Source organism: Dreissena polymorpha, chromosome 3 (assembly GCF_020536995.1).
Source record: "Dreissena polymorpha isolate Duluth1 chromosome 3, UMN_Dpol_1.0, whole genome shotgun sequence".
NCBI classification, from domain to species: Eukaryota; Metazoa; Mollusca; class Bivalvia; order Myida; family Dreissenidae; genus Dreissena; species Dreissena polymorpha.
The window spans coordinates 49,119,769-49,131,773 of NC_068357.1; the positions used below are offsets into that span (position 1 = coordinate 49,119,769).

The 12,005-nt window shown below is 36.3% G+C and overlaps 1 protein-coding gene across 1 annotated transcript in view; it reads right to left on the minus strand.

Annotated features, from left to right (window-relative positions):
• Positions 1-11,754, minus strand: part of LOC127872208 (ras association domain-containing protein 1-like) — a 65,726-nt gene extending 53,972 nt beyond the window's left edge. Inside the window, exons 1-2 of the mRNA XM_052415537.1 lie at positions 11,618-11,754; positions 6,878-7,347 (exon numbers count right to left, since the gene is read on the minus strand). Coding sequence (XP_052271497.1) covers positions 6,878-7,244 — 367 coding nt within the window. The 5' untranslated portion in view covers positions 7,245-7,347; positions 11,618-11,754. The remainder of the gene's footprint in view (positions 1-6,877; positions 7,348-11,617) is intronic.
• Between the last annotated feature and the right edge of the window lie 251 nt (positions 11,755-12,005).

The following is a 12,005-nucleotide window of genomic DNA, read 5'->3' on the forward strand; positions in this document are numbered from 1 at the left end:
AAACTAAGTTTAAAATATAACTTAAATGATACTATTTTGAATTGTATGACACTTTGTTTTTAACCGACCCAATGTTTACTTGGCTAAAATCACTTACATTTCATGGCGCTATTCCATAGATTAAAATTTGTAAAAAATAAATGTCTGTAAAATAATACTTATTTCATCTTGTTTAAACTTTAAACACCTTTACTGCATCTGTAGACACCAACTGCATGCCCATATTTTGAAATTTGAATGAATTATGGAACTTTTATATACCCCAGGGGTGAAAATAAACTGGACAAAAGCCGAGCGTGAGGGTGGTTTTGAAAAAATCGATATGTTTTTTTTTTAAGCATGGAAAGCCTACCTACAAATTTGCATGTAGTTCAGTGAAATGATGCTGATAAGGAAAATAATTAATTAAAATATATTTGGATAAATGCCCATTAGAGGTGCGCTACCTTAAACCTATTATATTGTTTGCATAATTATAGGCTGTCTGCTACAAGTGAAATATAAACAGACAGCGGTTATCATTCCTAGCCTAGTGAGTTACCGTCCCTAGTATAGCTAAGCACATACTGATTTGCAAAACATGGTCTGTAAATTTAAACGGCCGCTAACGCGACCAACTAATAACCTTTGAGGAACACAGCTTTTTGGAAGTCATTGGGACTATAAAATAGTTTTTAATATCAAAGTTTGAAGAATTGATGTTCATTGTTATACTACAAAAACATCACAACATCCTTATCGTAATTATTAATTCTTAACAATGATAAATGGGTGACATAAATAAACTAGAGCTTTGTCACAAACATGACTCTTTGTCTGTGGAAATAGCAGTAATTTAAACAATCTTTGTACAGGACCCTTATAAGATATTACCTACCAAATATAAAATACCTGACCCTTGCTGTATCAGAACCAGAGATTTTAAGTTATTTACTCTGTAAGTCTATATAAATCTTTTAAACCCTGAGGCGTGGCCAGTTTTGACCCGAGGGGCATGGTTTGAACAATCTGTAAACAAATCAGGAAAGATATATTATAGCCAACACTTTTTCAAAAACAGATTTTGATTACAAGATTGAGAAACAAGAATCAATTATCACTCGTTACAAAATGCTACAAGTTCAAATCATATGCAGATAATGCTGCCAGTTTAATATGTGGAGAGGATTCAAATCGGGTTTTTGAGGTAGCTCATAAAATATGCAGAAGAAGCGGTTGTAGCACCCTTAGCCAATTTTTAATAAGAATTTACATAAAACTCAGATCCCTTGTTAAATAGGATACATGGAAATATGCGGAAAAATCATGGTCCCTGAATAAGGGATAGAAAGTTGTTATTTCAACAAATTTTGCCTGCGAAGAGAATTTAGCTATCTGCAAGAAAGCATTATTTTATTTGACATTTTATTTGTGACCCTACAATTTTGAAAACATGTGTAACTGTCTTGAAAAAAGAATTGTTAAATTAATATATCCTTAAATTAGAAATTTGTTAACTAACACAAATGTCAACAGTTTTAAAAAGGTAAATAACTGTCTTGAAATAAGTGTTCTAAAATAAATAATAATATATTCTTTAAACAAGGGCTGTTTTTAAAACATGCATGCCCCCCATATGGGCTGTCAGTTGTAGTGGCAGCCATTGGGTGAATAGGTTTTTTGTCACTGTGACCTTGACCTTTGACCTAGTGACCTGAAAATCAATAGGGGTCATCTGCCAGTCATGATCAATGTACCTATGAAGTTTCATGATCCTAGGCCTAATTATTCTTGAGTTATCATCAGGAAACCATTTTACTGTTTCCAGTCACTGTGACATTGACCTTTGACCTAGTGACCTGAAAACAATAGGGGTCATCAGCCAGTCATGATCAATGTACCTATGAAGTTTTATGATCCTAGGTGTAAGCATTCTTGAGTTATCATCCGGAAACCATTTTACTATTTCAAGTCACTGTGACCTTGACCTTTGACCTAGTGACCTGAAAAGCAATACGGGTCATCTGCCAGTCATTATCAATGTACCTATGAAGTTTCATGATCCTAGGTGTAAGTATTTTTGAGTTATCATCCGGACACCATTTTACTGTTTCGAGTCACTGTGACCTTGACCTTTGACCTAGTGACCTGAAAAGCAATAGGGGTCATCTGCCAGTCATGATCAATGTACCTATGAAGTTTCATGATCCTAGGCGTAAGCATTCTCGAGTTATCATCCAGAAACCATTTTACTGTTTCGAGTCACTGCGACCTTGACCTTTGACCTAGTGACCTGAAAAGCAATAGAGGTCATCTGCCAGTCATGATCAATGTACCTATGAAGTTTCATGATCCTAGGCGTAAGCATTCTCGAGTTATCATCCGGAAACCATTTTACTTGGTCGAGTTACTGTGACCTTGAACTTTGACCTGAAAATCAATAGGGGTCATCTGCCAGTCATGATCAATGTACCTATGAAGTTTCATGATCCAAGGCCTTAGCATTCTTGAGTTATCATCCGGAAACCATTTTACTATTTAGAGTCACTGTGACCTTGACCTTTGACTTAGTGACCTGAAAATCAATAGGGGTCATCTGCCAGTCATGATCAATGTACCTATGAAGTTTCATGATCCTAGGCCTAAGCGTTGTTGAGTTATCATCCGGAAACCATTTGGTGGACGGACCGACGGACGGACCGACCGACAGACATGAGCAAAACAATATACCCCCTCTTAAAGGGGAGCATAATAAGCAATTATAATTCTACATTTAATCACCTGAATGCAGTATATGTTACTTCATGGTGAAAATGATGTTTATTTACACCCTTTTCAATATACATTTAAATCTGTAATTTATACAAGGGCTGTTTGTAAAACATGCATGCCCCCCATATGGGCTCTCCGTTGTAGTGACAGCCATTGTGTGAATATGTTTTTTGTCACTGTATGTCAATGACCTGTGAAATGTATCCAATTAATAGTGCAAAAACCAATCAGGACCTATACTAATCAATTATATCCATTATATGATTGAGTCTTTGATTTTTTGGATTCCTTTCACACATTTTGACTTATTTGACAATATGTGAAACGTGCACACAATTTGTTATGTTTTATTTATTAATGGTAATGAAACATGTTATTTATAGCAGTTAACTCCCCTAGTCAATGACCACCATAGATAGCAATGCAATCTGATTAAAAATAGCCAAGGCTAGTGTTGTGTATTGGGCAAATGTATATAAGTGCAACTTGACCACATGACCAGTATCATGTGTTTACCACACACAGAAGTCAGTTATGTAATAGACCATTAATTCCACTCCCAACTTTGGCCACTTGCCAAGATACTGACCAGTATCAGATGGGGTTGTGAAACTGTGTAAACAGTGAACACCAGTCCATGTAATACTGGCCTACCACTTGTACTAGTTGATTTGGAGTTAATACAGTAATGCATGTACAAATGAGACACTAAGCCTAAAAGTTAATTATATGTGCCTCTGAAAACTAACCAGATGAGTGGGTTGAAATTTACAATCTTTAGTTGGCATTTGAGGAAATCTGAACTCTCAGGGTTTGGATAGAACATCCCCAAATTAACTTTTCTTTACACTGTTGTTATTTTTGTTCAATACACAAATATTAACCTAACTTTACAAATCCTGTACAGTAAAGGAAACTAAATCTAAGTTGATATTTTAATATGCTTGATCCTATTTATGTATTAACATTGTTTTATACATACAAACCGTGTTGCTGTTTTTCAATTAACAAGCAGATTAAAAATTAATTATATATTTTTATGTATAATTTGAATTGACAAAATTAAATGCAAGTTGGTAGCAAGAATTACATGTTTGATTTATTGTCAGTGAATCGTGACATTTTCTCAATGTTTCAGACCACCAGTTTGTCAAAACTATCAACTGCTTGGATGGTCAAGCTAAATAGAATTGACCCAGCAAATCACAACTGTCCTGTTGCCATATAATATTACATATCATATTACATTGGTTTTTTAAATGTTGAATTCTCACGTCATTTCCATAAACATAGTATTTACTGGCACAGAAACAAATGCTTATACATCATTATGAATTAACATGTGTCAAAAATTCAATTTGTAAGTCTCTTTACTGGACAGTGTGAAAACAGAATAAACTAGTGACCTGAAAATCAATAGGGGTCATCTGTGAGTCACGATCAATGTACCTATGAAGTGTCATGATCCTAGGCAAAAGAGTTCTTGAGTTATCATCCAAAAATCATTTTACTATTTCTGGTCACCGTGACCTTGACCTTTGACCTTGTGACCTCAAAATCAATAGGGGTCATCTGCGAGTCATGATCAATCTACCTATGAAGTTTCATGATCCTAGGCATATGTGTTCTTGAGTTATCATCCGAAAACCATTTTACTATTTTGGGTCACCGTGACCTTGACCTTTGACCTAGTGACCTCAAAATCAATAGGGGTCATCTGCGAGTCTTGATCAATCTACCCATGAAGTTTCATGATCCTAGGTGTATGCATTCTTGAGTTATCATCCGGAAACCATTTTACTATTTCGGGTCACCGTGACCTTGACCTTTGACCTAGTGACCTCAAAATCAATAGGGGTCATCTGCGACTCATGATCAATCTACCCATGAAGTTTCATGATCCTAGGCGTATGCATTCTTGAGTTATCATCCGGAGACCATTTTACTATTGCGGGTCATCGTGACCTTGACCTTTGACCTAGTGACCTCAAAATCAATAGGGGTCATCTGCAAGTCATGATCAATCTACCCATGAAGTTCCATGATCCTAGGCGTATGCGTTCTTGAGTTATCATCCGAAAACCATTTTACTATTTCGGGTCACCGTGACCTTGACCTTTGACCTAGTGACCTCAAAATCAATAGGGGTCATCTGCGAGTCATGATGAAGTTTCATGATCCTAGGCGTATGCGTTCTTGACTTATCATACGACAACCACCTGGTGGACGGACCGACCGACCGACCTACCGACCGACCGACCGACATGAGCAAAGCAATATACCCCCTCTTCTTCGAAGGGGGGCATAATAACGGAAACAAGACAGCTCCAGAGCTAGAGCAGTTTTATCCTGAGGAGCATGATTTGAATAAACTTGGTAGAAGACTACTATACCATTGTATATGCTAAATATTACAGCTCTTGGTCTTGGTGTCAAGATTGAGAATTTTAAGCCATTTTAATACGTCTATATTAATCATGTGACTCCTAGGGCATGGGCATTTTTTACCCCAGGGACATGACTTAAAGGAATTAAGCAGAGCACCACTAGATGACATTATGCACCAAATATTAAATCCCTCCACCTTGTAGTTTTATGATTTTTTTGTGGAAGTTTTGATTTTTAGACATTTTTTTATCTGGTGACCTATGAATGCAATGGACTGGAACTTAAAAAGAGCGTCACCCAAGGATTATTCCTGTGGAGTTTCTTCGATTTCTTGAAGAAATCTGTCAAGGAGTTAAGTAGGAGAAGTCGTACGAAGAAAAAGTTAACGCAGCACGTCACACACTGATAGATGACCAGTCCTTTTAAAATTACATTTATTGCCAGCCAGGAGGTCCTATAATCATGCAGCCTTTGCTGGCCTGGACTGATCATTTCCATCCCAAAAAGAAGTGATCATAATTAAAGACAACAAGAGCACCGCATAACGGGTGCCACGCTCGGCTACGGGCGCAGTTTTGAATAAATGAAAGCTTGTCAGAATTTGTTTATATTTTTTTTTTATAGAAGTCACAGTGACCTTGACCTTTGACCTTGTGACCCCAAAATGGATGTGGCGTGTAGAACTCGTCAAGGTGCATCTACATATGAAGTTTCAAAGTTGTAGGTGGAAGCACTTTGATTTAAGAGCCAGTGTTCAAAACCTTAACAAAATGTTAAGGTTTTAGCACGACGAGGAAGGCGGACGTCAGACGGCGGACGTCGGACGACGAGCTGGCTATGACAATTCCTCGGGTTTTCTCCAAAAAAACGAGCTAAATATGATATTTTTTAATAATATTTTAATATCATTATAATAATAAACTATTGAATATCAATATTCATAAATGTCATTGACAAATAATTTAAGCTTAATTCTTCTAAATCAAATAATGTTCATGTACTTCTGAGAGATTCACTTTATTTATACCATTAAGAGCAAGTTAATAATTCAATTAAAAAATTTAAAGACTTGTTTTAGTGTTGTTGTTTTTTAATAAATGTCATGTTACTGTATTGTTACTCCTGTGTTGATGTTGAAAGTTGGTGGTAATTTCACTATGACATTTGTTTATGCCTTGCTTACGTACGAATTAATCCGATAAAATGGGAACCAAAAGGCACATGGTCATCTTGATTCCCTTTGCAGAATGTACTCATATAGTGATGACGTAGAGTGTAATTCGCTTTGAAGACGCGGCCAAAATCTTCGGATACTTGCGGTATCAGAAAATGAAACCAATGAAAAAGAATTTTACATTATTGCAGTATTCATTAATAATTCGGTAAAGTTTTACTTTAGCCTGGAAACTTTTCTGAAAATAGCTTATATAATTCCACATTTTGCCATAATTGTAGTAATAATTGTAGTACCGGATCAATTGTAGTACCGGAACAATTGTAGCACCGGAAACAAGGTCCTGCATAATTAGAATACTTTCTGGATTTTTCAAATTATCTTTGAAAAAATCCGTGGACCGACAGCATCATAAAAGTTCTCCATTATCACTCTGTGCTCAATTGAGATAAATAATCAAAAATATCACTGAACCCCAAACATGTAAATGACCAGTCAGTTTTGATCCGAGACTCCGGTATAGTGTCTATACCAGAGAGAGAAAATAAAAGCTGATTCACTTACTATTGCACTTGAGGCACTGTTTGTACGCGCCCCAGATGAAGTCCCCACACTCATCACACCAGGTTGGGTGAGTCAGCTGATGGGCCTGGAAGTCGTGACCTTTTGCTGGGCGCCGCATGATTGTGCCATGCTCGTATTTCTCGTAATCATCATCATCAACCTCGTTCTCAAAGTGGGACATCTCGATGTGCTCACTGTCAGGAATGGTGGCAGCGTCCGAGCCCCGCCGCAGGAAGGGAATGAAGCCAAAAACATTTTTGTAATTCTTCAGTCCGTTCCTGATTGCGCCAAATATATCTCCATCTTGGGCACCACTTGGTGAGGTAAGCCCAGGAGGTGGCGCATGCTTTTGCCCAGCTCGCTCCATTGCTCTCCCTGGATTGACAGTCACAAAACTGCTATCAGCTTTGAATTGACAGAGGAAACGAGGCTTCACACATGGCTGATCGAAAGGGGTTCATTCCAGGTTACTGAAGCAAACAAAGTAATTTATTATCATACATGTAATCATACGATTATGTTGCATTTCTGAAAAGTATGGCAAATACACACATTTTAGTACGATTTACAGTACGTCTCGTATAAAACTTTATCTTCAAGCCCAGAAAAGCATGCTCAAGATTGATGCAATATTATCAAATTTTAAAGCAATAGAAAATATACAAATTGTATGGAACAAGTAACATAACCCTTCTCGAAAAAGTGCACTAAATGCACTTTTAATGCGCATGTTATTGGCACCGTAGATGGCAAATGATAAGCGCTACCATTACTCACATGGATAAACAAGAGCACCGCATAACGGGTGCCACGCTCAACTGCGAAAGCTTGTCACAATTTTTTTTTTTTTTAGAGGTCACAGTGACCTTTACATTTGACCTAGTGACCCAAAATGGATGTGGCGTGTAGAACTCATCAAGGTGCATCTATATATGAAGTTTCAAAGTTGTAGGTTGAAGCACTTTGATTTTAGAGCCAATGTAAAGGTTTTAGCACGACGCCGGCGGACGGCGAGCAGGTTATGACAATAACTCGGGTTTTCTCTGAAAACAGCCTTGCTAAAAATACCCTAAAAATGCAAAACAAAATCAGAACAGATCTACATAAAATGTATATTTTAAGCAAGTATATATGATAATACTAAGAAGCAAAAACTGATCAAAGTGGATTAATAAAGAACTATATTTAAAGTTCAGAAGAAGCAATACCAGATAATCAACAACATTTTCACCAATAGCTTATTACTTCTAGTGTTCAGTCAAAAATTCAATCATGTACATAACCATGTAAACTTTGAGGAATACCTACCATTTTAAGCACAATAACGAACATACAAACAAGAGGGCATGAAAGGCCCAAAGTCCCTCATCTTAGATAACAAGATATTATTGGGACAAATCTTCTGATCAAGTTTCATGAGGATCGGAAAATAAATGTGGCCTCTCGAGTGTTAACAAGGTTTTACTATAGCCATTTAAGGAAAAATGCCCCACCCCCTGGCAGCCACGTTTTTCAACCAACCGGCATCATTTTTGACCTCGTCCAAGATATCATCGGGATGAATCTTCTGACCAAGTTTCATGAAGATCGGACAGTAAATGTGGCCTCTAGAGTGTTAACAAGATTTTACTATAGCCATATAAGGAAAAATGCCCCGCCCCTTGGAAGCCATTTTTTTAAAGCAAACATAATTATTTTCAAACTCATCCAAGATATCATTGAGACCAATCTTCTGACCGAATTTCATGAAGGTTGGACAATAAATGTGGCCTCTAGAGTGTTAACAAGGTTTTAATAAAGCCATATAAGAAAAAATGCCCTGCCCCTGGTGGCCATGTTTTTAAAGCAACCAAAACCATTTTTGAACTCATCCAAGATATCATTGGGACAAATCTTCTGACCAAGTTTCATGATGATCGGAAAATAAATGTGACCTCTAGAGTGTTAACAAGGTTCTACTACAGCCATATAAGGAAAATAGCCCCACCCCGTGGTGGCCATGTTTTTCAACCAACCGGCATCATTTTTTAACTCGTCCAAGATTTTATTGGGATGAATCTTCTGACCGAGTTTCATGACGATCGGACTATAAATGTGGCCTCTAGAGTGTTAACAAGATTTTACTATAGCCATATACAGCCATATAAGGAAAAATGCCCCGCCCCTTGGCAACCAATATTTTTCAAGCAAACGTAACCATTTTCAAACTCATCCATAATATCATGAAACCAATCTTCTGACCAAATTTCATGAAGATTGGACAATAAATTTGGCCTCTAGAGAGATAACAAGGCAAATGTTGACGCCGCGCAACGCACAACGGACAAAAAGCGATCACAAAAGCTCACCATGAGCACGTTGTGCTCAGGTGAGCTAAAAAACCAAATGCAACTTATTGATCAAATTCCATAATAAATTACCCAATATTAGTGGAACTTCCAAGATTTTGTAAGAGGGACTTACATAATATATTAATTCTGGCTACCATAACTTTAAATGTCGCTTTTATGATTTTTGACTGAAGCGATTTTAAAATTATGGACCAACCCCATTAGGTAAATCAACCAGAAATTCCCGAAAAGTTGACAGCTAACAAAGACCGGTCTAAAACAGCTTTTAAATGCAGTTATTGGCCCAAATCAACCACTTGATCGGAGTGATTGACATTTTTCACATTTAACTGATTTATTCTTTCACAAAATACTATATTAATCATTTGAAATTTATGTTTTCTGCTCTAACATATCAAGAAAAACAGCGATGTGACAGACATTTTTTTAATGAGAATCTCCCGAGATTTCACTGTCATATGACGTTCTTTCTATTTTTAGTTACATACCATGTGCTCAAGTGTTTTAAAATTTAGAATGACATTTCCCGGTATTTTAAATTATTCTTATGCTTGTTTTGTAAACAAATTCCAGTGTAAATACAAACTCAAAGTAAAAATTATTTAAAATTACCTGATTTACTTTGAAATCAGTCGTTTAATCCAACAGACGTAAGTTGTTACTCACAAATAATAGATTTCAGAAAACAAAAGTCATGTTTACAATTTCAGCAAAAAATGACCAAGGTCAATCCAAAAGTATCCAAATGAAAACTCGTCACGTGACAAATCGACAATGGCGTCAAAATTGTGAATTTCAGGCTTATGAGAGTTATTTATATAGTATTGACAGACTTGTACGCTGAAGCCAACCCCGTATCAAAGTCAACCAGAGTCATAACATATTTATGTCACGCTATAAATCAAAGAAAGCTCATTTTCTTGGATACATTTCTACATATCGTCGCTGTCGTTCTCAAACCTCGTAGCTACAAAATGCCAAGTTTTCAGAAGAGAGAAAAAACCGTCTCATTTTTTTATAACAATGTTTTAGAAATAGAAATTCTGTAAAAATACCAAACAAATGAAGCTGCAAAATACGGTATAAGCCGTAGACGCGTAAGTCATACTGATAAGTAATACTGATGTTCAGAAATGGTAGCTACGATATTTTGTCACCACAGTTGTGTCATTTGTATGAGCACGGAGCGTCCGTGGTATGAGGTACAACAATTCGTCCTGATAGGAAACCTCGTAGCTGCAAATATAAAAACGTTTTTGTCAAATTTGTCCAAACGAAATGACATACCTATAGATGAAATGACGTCGCCACGACTTTTCGCCAGAAAAAAAGCCAACAATAAAGCTACAACATTTCGTCACGTGCATTTTTCAAGGGCTCTGATTGGCGTAGAGCTACGAGATATAGCACAAAACACGCGCCAGACTTCATATATTCGGAAAAGACGAAAAAACATTTTTGAAAATTTTGGAGCTACGAGGTTTGAGAACGACAGCGACGATATATTGGATATGAATGAATATAAATGAATGCATCGGGGATTATTTTAAGGTTCAAATGTTTCAAATGCATCTTACAATATATGAAAATAACTCTCATCAGTCTGAAATTCACGATTTTGACGCCATTGTCGCTTTGTCACGTGACGAGTTTTCATTTGGATACTTTCGGATCGACCTTGACATTTTTTGCTGAAATTGTAAACATTACTTTCGTTTTCTGAAATCTATTATTTGTGATAAGCAACTTACGTCTGGTGGATTATAAGACTGATTTCAGGGTGAATCAGGTAGTTTTAAATAATATTTACTTTGAGTTTGTATTTGCACTACAGTTTGTTTACAAAACAAGCCAGAAAAATCTTAAATACTCGGAAATGTCTTTTTGAATTTGAATACACTTGAGCACATGGTATGTTAATAAAAATAGAAATAACGTCATATGACCGTGAAATCTCGGGAGATTCAAACTTCAAGTTAGTCTGTCACATAGCTGTTTTTCTCGATATGTAAAAGCAGAATAGATAATTTTACATGTTTAAGATAGTATTTTGTGAAAGATTATATTAGTTAAACGTGAAAAATGTCCATCTTTCCGATCAAGTGGTTGATTTGGGGCAATTACTGCATTTAAAAGCTGTTTTGGACCGGTCTTTGTTCACTGTCAACTTTTCGGGAATTTCTGGTTGACTTTCCTTATGGGGTTGGTCCAAAACTATAAAGTCGCGCCAGTCAAAAATCATTAAAAGCGACATTTAAAGTTATGGTAGCCAGAACTTATTTGAACATTAATAAACATGCTACATGAATGATAAAGCTCACATAAGTATGAAAATTATATCATATTTAATGTTTTGTTGAAGAAATCTAAGTAAATTTCATTTTGTTACCATCTCTTCAAGCGATTTTAGTGCAAAGTTCCTTCACAACAAAGAATACAATTCATACATTGTTGAATGTTTTAAAATTGCAAGCAGTTTTCAATGTGGAAACCCATCGTGTGTACACAGTTATATGACGTTGTACGCAGTTTCCGCATACATCGATGCTAAAATTGGACCACTACAACAAAGAACACGCGGCCCTATGACGTATGAGTCATACTGATCGTTCTTTTGATTTAGAAAATACACTTCCTGTTTAATGAATACGCCGAGTTTTATACAATTTTAACACTTATTTTCGGCTAAAAACTTTTGATAAAAATATATTATTTCAACTGAAACAACTTTCCCCACTTAACTGTGGCAACTTAAAAAAAAAAGTACCTTTTTATCA